The sequence below is a fragment of the Anoplopoma fimbria genome, chromosome 7, assembly GCF_027596085.1.
Source record: "Anoplopoma fimbria isolate UVic2021 breed Golden Eagle Sablefish chromosome 7, Afim_UVic_2022, whole genome shotgun sequence".
Taxonomy (NCBI): domain Eukaryota; kingdom Metazoa; phylum Chordata; class Actinopteri; order Perciformes; family Anoplopomatidae; genus Anoplopoma; species Anoplopoma fimbria.
In genome coordinates, this window is record NC_072455.1 from 12,294,585 (window position 1) to 12,310,148 (window position 15,564).

The window sequence follows — 15,564 nt, forward strand, 5'->3', positions numbered from 1 at the left end:
ACAATATATCACTATAGCTGAAAACAGACATGCCATAAGTGTACTCAACATGTATTATATTGAAAGAAATTAACTGTGAAAAGTATGCTTCATAGCCACCATAGGGCTATTATATCATTGCAGGACCCTAAGATGGCATTAACTAGCATCACAGTTTAAAAGTGGATTTAAATAGGTGAGTTTTGAGTGCAGGGTTTGATCAAAGATGACACCAAGGTCAGGGATGTGTGTGTTTACATTATGATTTGAGGGAAGCAGTGCTGGGGTCGGGCGCATATGGTAGTGTTCCAGAAACCTGGGAAACTTTTGTGAACTGAGGAGAGTGCCAGGAGATCGTACATTAGATCAAAGACATTGTCCAACACCCAAGGACTGAAGGTTCAAGACTTAAGCTCGCCATTTACTCTTGCTGTTGATGTGCGTGATGTAGTGGATTGGAGCTGTCCTCCTTCAGCTCGGTGAGGACGGCTGTGAAAAACCAGTGGCATACTATTCCACAAAGTTATCCAAACCAGCGCATTCAACCACCAACAATGAGGCCATGAAGCATTTTGAAATTGAAGTTGCCAGTGGCGACAAGATCATGGTTTACCACAATCAGTTAGCTTTCCTGGCCATGTGTCAGTGTGCCAATGCTTGAGTATTCAGATGGAGCCTGATGTTGCAGCGATAACATCAAGCACATTTAAGTACCCTTACAAACTGTGAACATTATCCTGAGCTCATCCGTGTCAGACACATTCTAACCTATTATCATTTTATTATGGTCCATTTAGAGTCAAATAGTCCATAAGGCGGAGTAGGCTTTAGGCCGGGGCTACCTTGTTGTGGACTGGTTGCTGCACTACCAGAGCCGTATACGGTGGTTCTACGTCAACGTAACTTCCGTTCATTGGTTACAAAAAAGGAAAAAATGGCATCGACCTTATTCCAAGATAGTGACAGCCAAGGCGACGAACTCAAGTCCACAAACCAATGGGTGACGTTGCAATGACTACATCCACTTCCCATATACAGTCTATATACTGGCTAAATAGTCAGATAATTTTCTCAGGAGTCTGTGGAGACCAAACCAGAGCAAATAGAAGAGTGATTATTGGACTTGCATTCATCCCGTGGACAAAAACATCACTCCAAATGAATGCTAATATTGCTCTGTGTGTGCTGGATGTACACATAGACATTTAATATGTCAGCCATATCAGCTTTACAAAGCGTGACAGGCCCGTGGCTGTATATCTGTCTGTTTCTGTGTCTTTCTGCTCCCTAGTGGCTAAAAATCATTGAATGCAGCTTTAACCTAATTATGCCATAATATCTCCTGCTGACTCAAATGTGGACTCACTAAGCATGTCAGAGCATCAAGTCACATGACTTATTTTAGTGTTAAAGAGCTTTGACCATGACATTTCCATTATGGCCTCTCATTCACAATGCACACAAAGTAATGAGAGGATTCAAATGTTATGGAACTCACCGAGGTAAAAAAACAGCTTGATGGAAAGGAGGGAAAATCTGAATGAACAGAAATTAAGTGGGATGAAATCAAGAAGTAAGGAGGGCAGCGGAGTGGGGGTGGGGTGTAGATTAGAGGGTGAGAAAGAAGCAGTGAGGACGAGTAAGTGAAAGCCACAAAATGAGGGAAGAAAGGGGGACCAAGATGGCGAGAGAGAACAAGGGAGGAGGAGGAGGCTCGAAAGGATGAAGGGATGGATGATGAAGGGGTGGGGTGTGAGGGTTCAGTGCAGGAGGGTGGTTTTGGGTGACAGGCCTCATTGAATAGACCTCTATTCTCCCCTCTGCTGGCTTCTCTTCTCATGCAAAACAGGCCTGTTCAGCCTCCCAGCCATCCGTCACACAACAGAAAGACCATGGCAGGCCCTTTACGAGCCTCACACTCGCATAATCCACCCCCCCACACCACCCACCCACCCCACCATCTCTCAACCCCACAATCCAGCACCCAACAGGGGGTGGAGTGGGTAACAGTGTGTGTGTGTGTGTGTGTGTGTGTGTGTGTGTGTGTGTGTGTGTGTGTGTGTGTGTGTGTGTGTGTGTGTGTGTGTGTGTGTGTGTGTGTGTGTTTGTGTGTGTTGGGCAGTTGGGGGATGGGTACGGGGGTATCTTCGCCAAAGTGCCTTTGGAAGAAGGGCCACCTAGGCTGAGAGCGGGACAAAAAAAATCAGAGACGTAACATGTTTTGAGACTGCATGGACGTCATATTGGGACACCGGGGAGGTTTGGAGGGGTTAACCGGCCTGGGATGTAGTGTGTTTGTGAGTGTGTGTGTTTGTGGAGTGGAACAGGGGGCCATTGAGAGTGTTGGTTCAGAGCTACAAGTCAATGACAGCTGGAAGGAGCGCAGTTTATATTTATTTAGTTATTCATGCATGCTGGTGCAGGGCGCATATTTACATTCACTGTGCATGACAATGCATGTGTGTGGATGCTGCATACATGTGATGTATGACATTTAGCCGGTAGACTAGGGGATGCCTTGTGGCAGATGCCAACAATGTAAAAATGAGAGCTAAATACAGCCTTTGCTGTTCCTTTTGCCCCTCTGACGGTAAATCCCAGATTGATGTAACCAACCTGTTATCGTCTTCTTAACTGACTCCTCCTCAGCACTCAAGGTTCCTCCAACTCTGAACTGACGGGCCCAGCGCTGTCACTTGCCTCTCGATATTCTTTTACACTGTGTAGTTATTTCAAAACACCACTCATTCTGCCTTAATCAATGACTTTGGATCCTGAATCAAAGTCCGAATGCATTAAGCTAACGCTACCGTTACTAGTTCATGCTATGTCAGACGTCACATCCATCAAATTTTGTTTCTTAAATATCTAAATGGTTGTCTGTAATAAAATTTATTTTTTTAAAAATGTTCTGGTTATAAAGGGACAGTTCTACCCCAAATATGTCATATAGTCCCATTATATGGGAAGACAGACATCTCTTCTGTCAATATCTACAACATTATGTAACTTACACTAAAACAGTCCAGATATATTAATAGCACTTGCAGGATAATGGAAAAACATGTATTTTTGATTTTGGTCCTTTAACTTGGGCCATCTGGAGTGCAGTAGTGAGGTCTTTTAGCAAGGCTCTTGCGTACCAACAGACCGGAGCTTGCATGCCATCAGTGGTGCGGGAACAACAGCTTGAGAATAACTGCCTTATGTCAATGAGGGTCATTATGACAGATAAAAGTGCATATATATATATATACCATGACATTTCCATATATATATATATATGTGTGTGTGTGTGTGTGTGTGTGTGTGTGTGTGTGTGTGTGTGTGTGTGTGTGTGTGTGTGTGTGTGTGTGTGTGTGTGCATATAAGATGCTTGTTCATTCAAAGAGCTGTTTTAACTATACTATTTTAAATTGTTGAAAGAAGATTATTTTCTTTTAAAGACATCTTCTAAAAATCTTGTTTTTGCCAAACTGCTCTAGTGATGTGCTTGGTGTACCATATGACCCTGTGACATCACAGTTACAAGTGACTACAGGTGCAACAGGGCACACTTCCAACCTCAGCCAGTCACAGGCGATAGGGGCAGTGGTTCAAGATAAGACAGTCCAAAAGGTGTCAAGTGTTAACAGAAAAATAGTGCTGTCCAGTGTGGGGTAAGATGACTCTTTGAAATGAGATTGAGACAGTTTTTGGATGGAACTAAACCTGTCGTGGTTTGCTCTGCCTGCTGTCAGATTACTCCACATTATTTATTTTTTAAATGATGGACGACAATCCAATCCCAAAAAAAATGAAGACTTCATTCAGACCCAAATGATCTGCAGAGCACCAAATCAGTTAACCAGTCCTTCTTGGTCCACTCACATTTTTTATCTTTCACTTTCACACAAATCATCCCTCGTGTTAATGCCAAATGAAAACTGAGGGAGCATTTAAAAGCACAGGAAAAAAACAGAAAGGGACAAGATTTTGGACTCAATGACCGATTTCCAATGTGAAATCAATGAACAATGTTAAGCACCGCATCCCACTGTGATCGCACTGCAACATGACAATAAATCAAAGACGTACAGGTCCAGCACGTTAATTGTAATATTATTCCTAAAATACTGAGCATTCTCCAGAATGCGTCGCTCCAATAACCCCCTGCTGCACTGTATCTACTCAGCCTGAGTCAGAACATGTGCCGGACGGACCCCAAATCAAAAGAAATAAATCGTTCAACCACTTAAACAAATTCATGAATTCTGAGTCCATCTGGGACTGACATAAAGCAGCCACGTCTGCGGCTGAGTGGGTGGCCCTCACCCTCACACCGGGGGCTCCCCAGTAATACTACAGTCTGATCTGCAGCTCTACTGCAGCAGATTAGGCGCTGCTCAAGGGCACCTCAGCAGTGATAATGAGGGAGTTGTGAGGGCTACTATTCCAATATTTATCCAGTCAGTGGGGGAATCGAACTGACAGTTTTCCTTAAAATCATTTAGTCTTATCCGTCCCTGTCTGGAGGATAGTTTATGCCCATAGCTTCTATTATTATCTGCGCCAGGGTTAGCCTGTGAGGAGGTAATGTGTTGGATCGTGTGTGCATTCGTGGGTGTGTGTGTGGGTGTCTGTCTGTCCGCAGCTAATCTCACATACTGCTGGACCCATCAGACTAATATTTTGTGTGCTCATTTATGACTGTGTGGTCAAGGACCTCTGGTGGTTGCAGTGATTCACAATTTGTTTTGTTTTTTTAAATTTTGCCCCAATCTTGACTGTAAGGAAGCACAGTGTGAGACAACTGAGTGAGATTTAACTTCCTCTTTGTTTGGGAGGGGAGAGGGAGACTCAAAGATCTGCATTCTACTGAGTGCACTTTTCTAGTTGACATCACTTTTCTCTTGGTCTAATTCAAATGATGTCTTAATCTATAACTGGTGACCACCTGAACCCATTAACCGGTAAATACTATGTGGGCACATGATATTTCCCAACCTTACATTGCCTGAACACTCAATCTGATCTAATTACGGAACTAATGATGACACCAATACACCATCTTAACCCAAAATACATAATTATGTCTGCTAAAATCAACAAAAAAAACGCTTGTTAACCAGCTAGTAAGACAGCAGCTCCTGTTTGAGTTAAATTAGTCCCGATTGATATCCCACTTGGTATTTGGAAGGAGTAAGATTCTTCTTCCAGTTTGAGTTGCTTGCAGACAGTCATCCTGCCAGTTAATTTAAGAACCCTGCTATAGAGAAGAACGATGTTTCCCTCTGGTGGAGGGACAGTGCTTTTGTCCTTTAACCCAGAGTCCATGTTTCTGTCATATCTTTAGGGGTCTAACTCTTAGTACTCAGAGGAAAAAGTATTTTAATTAACTAAGGGTTATAAATACTATGATAGCCATTTTTTTTTAGCAATAGGTCATGGAGTATGTTGGGGTTATTCACCCGCACATTGATTCCATATAAATGCTAAAACAACTTGCTTTATACTCCAAGAGTGTTAAACCATCTTTCTATTCAGTTTTATTATATGCAGCTAGATAAGTACAAAAACTCAGCAGCTAGTCACCATGATTACTTAGATTGTTTATAAGTCATATTTATTCAAGATAATAATTAACATTGAATACAATGTTTTTAATCTTAAAAAGTAGTTTTAATCTGTCAAAATACCTGAACAAAATGTACAGGTCCATGAAAATAGCCAGGCCCGGTCCCCCAAGGCTCATAAGGAGTTGTTTGGATTCACTAACAAGAATTTATTTGCAGTTTAATTATTTTTAGTTGAAATACTTAGGAAATGTAGCCCATGACTGAAGTTGGCCTTTTTGTTTGTATAACTGGAAAAAAAAAAAAAAAAAAAAAAAAAAAAAAAAGTTGTTAAAACGTACAACCAGTTAGTTTTACTAGATTTTATTTTGTAAATATTTGTTATGGCAACTCTGGTCCCCCTGGTGGTGAATAGACCAAACGTCGGCTCAAAATTTGACGTGATCATTTTTTGTCATTTCCAAGGTGTCGCAAACTCGGAGTATTTTGTTGGGATTAACTAAACATAACTCCAGTATCCTGAGGGTCAGCCAAACGGCTTCCGTTCAAACTTCCAGGGATTTCGCACCGTACTTGCGCGCGTGACTGAATGGACATGACACCGATATACAATTAAATGTTTATTACGAAAAGACAACAATCAGAACTGACCATATAGTGTATATAAGAAGGTAATGAATGACATGCTAGAATGTTCTTAATAGCGTCCAGGCTGAAGGCTGCTACTGTCACTTTAAGACTCAGATGGCAGAGCAGTAAAAAAGAAAACGAAAACGCACAACCACCACGTGATCGAAAGTCCCGTCACACCTACAGTCGTCAGATATATAAACGCTCGTTTTAACCAACTGAAAGGGGGAAAAACTCGGGAATAAATATTAGACCTCAGTGGGCACGTGTCTGTCAGTGCCAGGAGTCGTACTAAACCTCGCGCGCTCTCAGCCGCCAATCAGCGACAGGTTTGTGCCGGTCCATTAAAGCGGAGCTGTCATCTTAGTGTATCCGTTAAATACTAGCCTTTCCACAAAGGGTTTGGCCACAAACGGGGTTCATGCTAGTCAACAATGCAGAGGCCAGTTTACACTGTCAAGGAGGAGAAACCTTTATTTTTTTCTTTAAAGACCATTAAAATAAATACTATACAGAATCCAATGTAGAAAACGTGATACTGTTTCTATCTCAAAAAGGTTAACAATTCCGCAGTCATTTTAAAAAATAGCACTGACTATACACCTCAAAACATGACGGTTCTCCTACACACCAAACCCCATGATGACAGGCATTTTAATGAGAGCGCTTAGAAAGAGGAGGGGGGTCTCTATACTTCTGTAGTTTGGTCCTTTCATTTCAGATATCCAACCCCCCATCCTCCCAACATTTTTGGCGAGGTCGGTTACAAAAAGACACCTGCCACCTTATCAAAATCAAATATGTTGTTGAAAAATAAAATCTAAATGAACAATAATGTCAAAAGCGTTAGAGGTGAAGATCCAACCGGGTCGTCAGGGTCGAGAGGCAAAGTCTCCACAGCACTCACCGTTGTTTTTTTGCCTCCGAGCTTCTGTGGCCACCAGTCAGTCTTCGACTGAATGCTACTGCACAAGTCAAGCACTATGTACAATAGCAGTTAAAAATATAATATATATGAAACAGCAGTAAAGGATCAAAACGGTAAACAACTCATTCATGATGGATTTTACTATATAGGTCTTTTTATTGAATATGCCCTGTGTACTCTAGCCCCAGAAACCTCTTAACATGATCATGGATGGGAGTTAAAAGGCTGTTTGCAGTACACTGAAGGTTGCTTAAATACTGATCTGGTCAAATGCAGCGCTTCCCATTTCAGTTAGAGCATTGGTGAGTTTTTGAGTCCAAACTGAACTGCAGTCTAAGCCACTCGTCTATTTGCGGTGCAAATCACTGTCGCATTTCACAATAGCGTTGGTGATCTTCAGGTTAACGTTGTGCACTTTATCAATTAAGCAAAGTTATTAATGTAGTTTAAGCTTTTGCTGACAGAACTAGAATATTTCTTAACATTAACTTTGTTGGGGTCTTGTTTCTAATGCGCTTTTGGAAACGCGGTAATGTTTTGCACAAATTGGGACCCATTTACAAACTCGCTTGTTTGATGATGAATGTTCTTTTGTTTGCAAAAACATGAATGTCAAAATTAATGCTTTAAAGTTTAGAGGCTGGATTAGCTGCAGGAAGAATTTAGGTGCCAATTTTGGGGAATCGAGTATGGCAAGCAGATGAGGCAGGTCAGTAATTCCATCCTTCCAAAACGGCCAAAAAACTATTTCAAAAGGTAAGGGAGGAACGATGGCCACATTCTTCCTTCCCTTAGAAAGTAGAGGGTAAAGTCATGGTGGAATTTAGCAAAAGGAAGTTCTTAGAATTCAGATCGTGTAAGAAAACAAGGTTTTGACTGCTAAAATAAGTGGGGAGAGGGTGGACGATGGGCACGTGGAGTCTTCTAGATAAGATCAGCCACATTCATGGGCATCTCCTCCACGGTGGTGTTGTAGAATGTCTCAATGTCCCTCAGGGTGCGCTTGTCGTCCTCGGTCACCATGTTGATGGCAACTCCCTTTCTGCCGAAACGACCACCCCGACCAATCCTGACATGAAAAAATGAAAATCAGTTGCACTGTGAAAAGGCCATCTGGAGGCTCCAACTATGGGATTGATGGGAAACATCCCATGATTTATGTATTTAGGGTTCAGATTGTTATTTGATACTTTGCACTGTTGGTCTCGTCTTACCTGTGGATGTAGTTTTCCCTGTTGGTCGGCAGGTCGTAGTTGATGACTAGAGACACCTGCTGGACATCAATACCTCTGGCCTGAGCAGGAGCAGAACGACCATTAGTTAAGCCACACAATGTAATTTGCATACATACAGCACAGTGACAGGAGTGAGTTCAAGAAGAAACTGTTTCAGGTCACATGAACTATGAAGAAACTCATCTTCTGGGGATAAAATGAACTAAAGTCTACAGTACATTGGCGTCACCTCAGTTTTCACTGATGTGAATGTCAATGTGATAGCAGCACATGCTTTTAAGAAAATTGTTTTTCCAGTCATAATTCCTCTCCAAATTGTTCAATGTAAAATCTAAAAGATTTGATGAAAGTCTGAGTGTAATCCGCCAATTAGTTGTGAGTCAAGGACTTAAACCCAGCTACGGTGGAGGGCAGATAGGCTTCTCTACCAAGGAACATTCAGTCCTTCACCACCACTGCAGATGGGAGGAGAGGGAACCCTGGACTGCACACAGTGCTTGTGATAGCCGGTGTAAAACAGATATTGTACATACCAACAGGTCAGTGGTGATGAGGACTCTGCTGGAGCCAGAGCGGAACTCCCTCATGATCAAGTCTCTCTCCTTCTGGTCCATGTCACCGTGCTGAAAGACGAGATTGTGGATACAAGTGAGCCAAAAAACATGAACAGTCACAGGCAGTCGTCTTAGAGAGCTGGGCCGGTCACAGCAATGGACTTCATTGCAATATTACTTTAGGGACATTTTACCTAAGATGCAAACCAACAACATTTTGGAGTAATGCCTCAACCTGGTACTAATAGGGCTTTCACAGGCTCAATTTAACATGCAAAATGGAATATCCCCAATACATTTTTTTTTAAAGTTATGAATCTTGTTGGTTAGATTGGGTGGTGTATGCAGAGGCCCTTACCAGAGCGGACACGGTGAAGTCTCTGGCGTGCATCTTCTCGGTCAGCCAGTCCACTTTCCTCCTTGTGTTGATGAAGATGACCGCTTGTGTGATGGTCAGGGTTTCGTACAGGTCACACAGCGTGTCCAGCTTCCACTCCTGAAGACCACCAACAGGTCAGACAGAGCAGGCTCAAGCACTTTGTACACAGCAGGTCCTCAAAGATCTGGGCACATTATACTAAGCTGCCCAATTTCTGTTTTATTTATTGCTATTGTTAGCGCAACAAGCGTTAGCTAATGTATTGCGTACAGTGAGGTGATGTTATTTAGCCTACACTGATAGAAATGGTTGGGGAGAAAAAGCCACACCTCCCAGTAAAACACAAGTTCACCAGCACACCAAACTACAGCCACCTATAATTATCTTTTTCAGTTAATCACTTGTATTTGCTGACTAAACTCAACATTGACTAGAACTCTCTCTCCACCTCTTTCTCCACGTTGATGTAGAACTGACGGATTCCCTCAAGGGTCAGCTCCTCCTTCTTCACCAGGATTCTGACCGGTTCACGCATGAACTTCTTCGTGACTTCCAACACGTCAGCTGGCATGGTGGCCGACAGGAGGACAACCTGAACACACAGACGAGGGAGAATGTTAGAGCGTTGACAGACATCAGGGTATCCAGTCTTTTCAAATTGTTCGATATAAAATCTAAAAGAATTAAGTGTAATCCGCCAATTAGTTGTGAGTCAAGGACTTAAACCCAGCTACGGTGGAGGGCAGATAGGCTTCTCTACCAAGGAACATTCAGTCCTTCACCACCACTGCAGATGGGAGGAGAGGGAACCCTGGACTGCACACAGTGCTCGTCATCAAACCTGACATTTGTTAGTCTGATGTAAAAGTTAAGTTCTTACCTGTGTGCTGCTTGCCAGTTTCTGGAAAATCTCATAAATCTGGTCCTTGAACCCTCGACTTAGCATCTCATCAGCCTCGTCCAGCACAAACATTTTGATGAACTTAGAAGCTGCAAGGATATGACATAGGCAGATCAGAACACCACGTTTCATGCGCTCATACACGTCAATGTTGAGTGATGCTGGGGGCTGTATTCAGAAGTAGTGAGGTATGATCACGTCTCTGTAGCCCTGCTATGCTGAGGACTCAGGCCAGCAAAACGCCGACCAGAGCAACAACAAAGCAGCGGTTTACAGAGTCAGCTGACACGCATGGGTTTCATCATTATACAGCAAGTCTCTTTCTGATAATGCACTTAAAAGTGCAAGAATAGTTTGATTCATCGCTCATGGAGTGACTGATTTTACAAGTTGATCCCCCCCGCTCAATTCCCCATGCAGCAACTTTTCTACAACTAAATTTCCTAAGTATTTTGTTGATATTTATAGGGTAAAGTTTCTTCATTATGAGTCTCTGTATTTACTTACAGAGGTTCTTGCGATTTAACATGTCAAAGACACGGCCGGGGGTTCCCACCACAATGTGAGGGGATTCAGCCTGGAGCTTCTGGACTTCACTGCGAATGTTGGTCCCTCCGATACAGGCATAGCAATTGGCTCCCATGTAGTCACCCAGGGCCAGCACCACCTTCTGGATCTAAAGGTCACAAAACAAAATGCAAGAAAGAATCATAAGTAGGTTTTAATGGCCTAAAACAGTAAATCCATAAATTCTTAAACTCAAACAAGGCACATCACAGGTTGCATGTTGGCGGTTAAACCAATTTACCATTTGGCAAGGATGACCCAGTCTATAAGTTTTGCTCATTTTCTCCCAGGTAGACCCTTGTCATGTCAGCTAAACTGCAGGAGTCGCACTAATAATCAAATTATGAATTTTTACATGGTTTTGATGTTCTGTATTGAATAGTTAGAAGATTAATTCACATTATAAAAAAACATTTGAGTGCTGTGCAGCTTTTTTGCTTGACAGTTTATCGTTGATAAACCTGGTATTTTTGTGCAGTTGCAGTTAGACTAATCAGTTTCCCCTATATTCATAAAACTATGGCCACTGCTGCTAGAATTCACACAATTATCTTTATCTTCTGCATTTTCTTTTATCCAACGAAACATTGAAGGCATGTTTTGAAAAAAAAAAAAAAAAAAAAAAATCTTAGTATAGTTGGCCATAAAACAAAATGTGCAGTGCCAAAGAAATCGTTAACTGTGATATGATTGGTGCTCAGTGCTGTGCAAGCAGTGGCTTTGATTTGAAATTAGACATTTTATTCATAGGGAAATTATGCAGATGATGACGCATTTAAGAAGGGTGCTGTATTCAGAAGTAGTGAGGTATGATCACGTCTCTGTAGCCCTGCTATGCTGAGGACTCAGGCCAGCAAAACGCCGACCAGAGCGACAACACAGCAGCGGTTTACAGAGTCAGCTGACACGCATGGGTTTCATCATTATACAGCAAGTCTCCTGACTGTTAGTGGCCATCACCATGTATTAGTATTAATGTTCAGACATTAGGGCATGTAAGAGTAGCAAATAGAAGCCTGACTATCTGAAGTGCACCAAAGAAGGCTAGTTTTATTCATGACCTGAATAACTGATTACATTTTACATACGATCCATTTCCTCACAACTGAGCTCAAACACAAGATTTGATTACTTTAAGCAACAATACATTTATCTGGCAGGCCTTTAGCATTCTACACCATGTGATCCACCCGTACAGCCATCAGCCAATAAGGCAAATCAAAAATAATAAATTTGAACCACATATGGACTGCAATACTGTGCTGAAAAAGTCTGAGCTAGACGATGGAATTCATCAATTACTTACATTATTAATTTGTGGTTTGATGATACATTTTCACTTAAAATGTCAACATATGCTAATAAAAGTGAAGAGTTTGTACACCCAGTTGTCTTAAAATCAGTGGCACGACTACTGTATTCCAGCATCTAAAACTGAGGTGTGCAGCGTCTCAACAGAAGTATGTGGCAGTTTGGCTAAAAGCAGGCAACATTAGCTGGATTGTTTTGTGATAGTATGCCATATGACAAGAATGCCAGCACAAATGACAACCTAGCAAGACAGGCCCAATGGTTCTCAGTCAGCTACAACTGCACTGGAGGGAGAGTTGTGTGTAAGAGGACTGTGGTGTCGAAACACAAACATGAGAACGCATGAAGCTGTAATCTGGCCAAGAAATAGCCATCTATCACAAGTGTTCCATCTACAAGGGTGTGTGTGATAGGGGCAATTTAACATGCCACATGGCTAAACAATAAACACATTTGAGTTAGCGCCAAGTTATAAACTATATCAAAAACTAAAATTGGATAAAAAAAAAATTTTTTGACCAACTTCCCCAGTGCTGAGGAAAAATTAGAGAGGAAGTTTGAAGACACCATTTTGGTCTGCCAAATTGATTGCAACACTGGTTAAGCCTGCCGAACAGGATAGTCACTAGTTATTTCTAGTGAGTGCATTTAGTGGGCTGGAGGTCATTGGATTATGTTATCAAGTTTTCCCCTCACTCTCTTTTTTATGTTCTGTGTGACAGTTAGCGTACCTGCTGAGCCAGCTCCCTAGTGGGAGCCAAGACCAGAGCCTGGGTGCCTTTCAGCTCCACATCAATCTGCTGAAGGATGGAAATGGCAAAGGTGGCAGTCTTCCCAGTGCCAGACTGGGCCTGAGCGATCACATCGTAACCTAAAAAAAATAAAATAAAGATTCTTCATTGTAATGCGCCTAGAGAACACCTGCAAAAGATAAACTGGATAGTGCCAGGCAATTACATGTTCGCAATCAGAATGTGTGTGTGAGTTGGCACAGATGAGAACAAGCAAAAAAGATTGCAATCACTTCTAACCAGCAACAACATCAACCCACCCATAAGCTAGTACTTACTGGCTAAAGCAGGAGAACACCATGGCCTAACACCTAGTGCTGATCAAATTAAAATGGCCAAATATATATTCATGTATAACCTGATCTTGTTATTCTTTAAGGCACTGAGAAATACTTTCAGGAAAATGTGTATATGCATGTTTAGCAAGAATAGGTCACATTCTGCCTTGTGAGTTTACTATCTATATATATATATATATATATATATATATATATATATATAAAATAAATTATGACATCTCAAATAAAAAGCCTTACTTACCCTTGATACAAGGCATAATGGCTCTCTGCTGGATAGCAGAGGGCTTCTCAAAACCATAGGCATAAATTCCCCTTAGCAGAGCCTCGCGCAGGGCCATCTCATCAAAACTGTCAGTGATCTCATTCCAGTTGCTCTGTGGGGAACAACAAATGCATAACATTCAAAGTTGTGTGCTCAACAAACGGCGAGGGGTTCCTAACTGCTTCATCACACTTCCAACTAGAGTTAGAATTGTCGTCTACCATACGACTGGATGGGTATTTCACTCTGCAGTAAGGCATTTTATTTACATAGTCAGTACCACTGTTAACGGAGACTCACCTCAATGATCCCATCTGGCTCCATGCCCTCCGGGCCATTGTCTCTGTGAACGAGAAGACAATAAAGGCATTGTTACTTCACCTTCCACTCCACAATTTCCAAAATCAACAGAATGCGAGTGATTAATAAAAATCGGGTTAAAGGAACACCCACAACTCTGCTTATTCGTCAGACACCTAATTACACAATACATACTTTACCGTTAAAATATAAATAAATAAATATATATTCAGATTGTCAGACACCTATATAGTAAAGGTTTCACTGGTAATATAATATCACGGAGACGTTTGGCTCTGTTCTGCTTGATAAACGTGCTGCCTTTCAATCCTCGTGTTTAAAAGCAAACGCCTTTCCCCCCCACAAGTCCGCCATTTCTACTGCATACATTCAAGATGGTCGTTTCACCCGTGGGTGCTGAAAAGTCAGAAGCGAGTCGACGGGAACAGCGGGCCTAGCCACGTACTGTGTCATCGAGCTTGATAAAAAATATAATTATTATTGACTCAACGTGAAATAATCGTTAATAGCTGGTTTAAGACTGAATAGTGCAAAAAATGTGCGATATTAGGAATAAAGAAAAGCTCTGCTGGTTGTAGCCCAACCCCGCTGCTCTGCATGCGGCCTTGTCATGTGCCAGACCCGCTCCCTAACAAATCACGTATCTGTCCCCGACGGGAGCCGATGCTACCCCGCTAGCTACACCGGAGGCTTCCAGCCGCGTTGTAGCGGCCTAAGCTACCGGCATTGTCCGGGCCCCCGACCACGACCATGTGCGCCCCTCGCGATGAAACGACAAATAATCATACATTTCCGCCGCCGGACCTCGGCGTGCCCTGCTCTACTGCCCCCACACCGCAGGTTACTACCACCGCAGCATAATAGTTAACGTAATAACGGTCTGTGGTCGACGCAAACCTCAGCAGCATAAAGGAAGGCCTCAACCAGCCCGTTCACGTGCTGCCCGAGAGGCGCCGGCTGCCATTTAATTGCCCCTCGGCTACATTGAGCTCCCACAGCTAACTCCGGCATTGTGCCGCCAGACACGCGTGTTGCCGGTCATTTAAAGAGCATAAATATACACATTAACCGTGAGCTGGTCACAGCTAGCGTCGGGTTTTAAGAGATGCGACGCGGCGGTAGTGCGAGGCCGGCTCGAGGCGGGCCCGACCGTTAGTCGGGCACAGAAACTACAGATGCTCCGTTTACGGTCTCCTCTACCGAGACCCGTCGACGGCAGAGACGAGCATGTCGACGGAAATCATTTCTGAAAAATCTGAAACACGGAAGGCCCGTAAAACCATAAAAACCGTTCCCTTACCTATTATCATATTCAGCCGACATTATTCCAAAGAAAGAAACTGCGGCAGAGATGTCTTATATACGTTGACAACACACCAAGAAGGCCTTCTCATTGGAACAGAACGCCGTCATTCAGCGGTGAGCCCGCCCACGGAGACCTGTGATTGGCCAGTTTGTACGTCATATATAAGTAGGCGGGCTGTCGAGTCTGAAGGAGCGCTAGATTGATTCACCGTTAGCATGCTAGGGGGGCGGTGTTAAGCTTTTATAAGGAAACTGTATGAACGGTTACAACGCTTTTCGCCCCCGCGCTGCGCTGAGGTATACTTTTAAGCCCCCAATTCTCAGTTCAGCCTTTCGTCAACGCGGAGAAAAGACCATCCCTTAGGGTTGGTTTTCTGTTGTCTTCTGAAGCCCCTCTCAGATACAGTGATATGTGTGAATCACATTTCTTGAATATTAGTGGCACATCTCATATGTTGTGTAATCTGATGTTATCTGGACAAGGTGAAACAGTTTGGATCAAAGGTTTGGATGAGTCACAGTGTAATCATCTGTGGCATATTTAAAC

General features: G+C 42.7%; 1 protein-coding gene and 2 non-coding genes across 3 annotated transcripts; all 3 read right to left on the reverse strand.

Moving 5' to 3' along the window:
* Window positions 1-7,217: 7,217 nt before the first annotated feature.
* eif4a1a (eukaryotic translation initiation factor 4A1A) lies at window positions 7,218-15,077 on the reverse strand. Its single transcript, XM_054600916.1, has 11 exons — window positions 15,013-15,077; window positions 13,692-13,734; window positions 13,371-13,503; window positions 12,771-12,910; window positions 10,669-10,837; window positions 10,141-10,250; window positions 9,709-9,852; window positions 9,240-9,377; window positions 8,861-8,950; window positions 8,307-8,386; window positions 7,218-8,161 (listed from the first exon to the last, which is right to left on the reverse strand). Exons 1-11 carry the CDS (start codon window positions 15,033-15,035, stop codon window positions 8,017-8,019), a joined length of 1,215 nt encoding a protein of 404 aa, XP_054456891.1. The 5' UTR covers window positions 15,036-15,077; the 3' UTR covers window positions 7,218-8,016.
* LOC129093964 (small nucleolar RNA SNORD10) lies at window positions 10,332-10,471 on the reverse strand. Its single transcript, XR_008531356.1, has one exon. It is a non-coding gene; the product is annotated as a small nucleolar RNA SNORD10 (small nucleolar RNA).
* On the reverse strand, window positions 11,518-11,657 carry LOC129093963 (small nucleolar RNA SNORD10). The gene has a single exon (XR_008531355.1). It is a non-coding gene; the product is annotated as a small nucleolar RNA SNORD10 (small nucleolar RNA).
* Window positions 15,078-15,564: the final 487 nt, after the last annotated feature.

Excerpts from the sequence above, each read along its gene's own strand:
- eif4a1a (XM_054600916.1), bottom strand. The coding sequence starts at position 15,035 with ATGTCGGCTGAATATGATAATAG. Across the intron at positions 13,504-13,691 it reads AGCCAGATGGGATCATTGAG|AGCAACTGGAATGAGATCAC; the intron begins GTGAGTCTCCGT and ends TGTTCCCCACAG. Across the intron at positions 8,162-8,306 it reads AGGGAAAACTACATCCACAG|GATTGGTCGGGGTGGTCGTT; the intron begins GTAAGACGAGAC and ends TTTTCATGTCAG.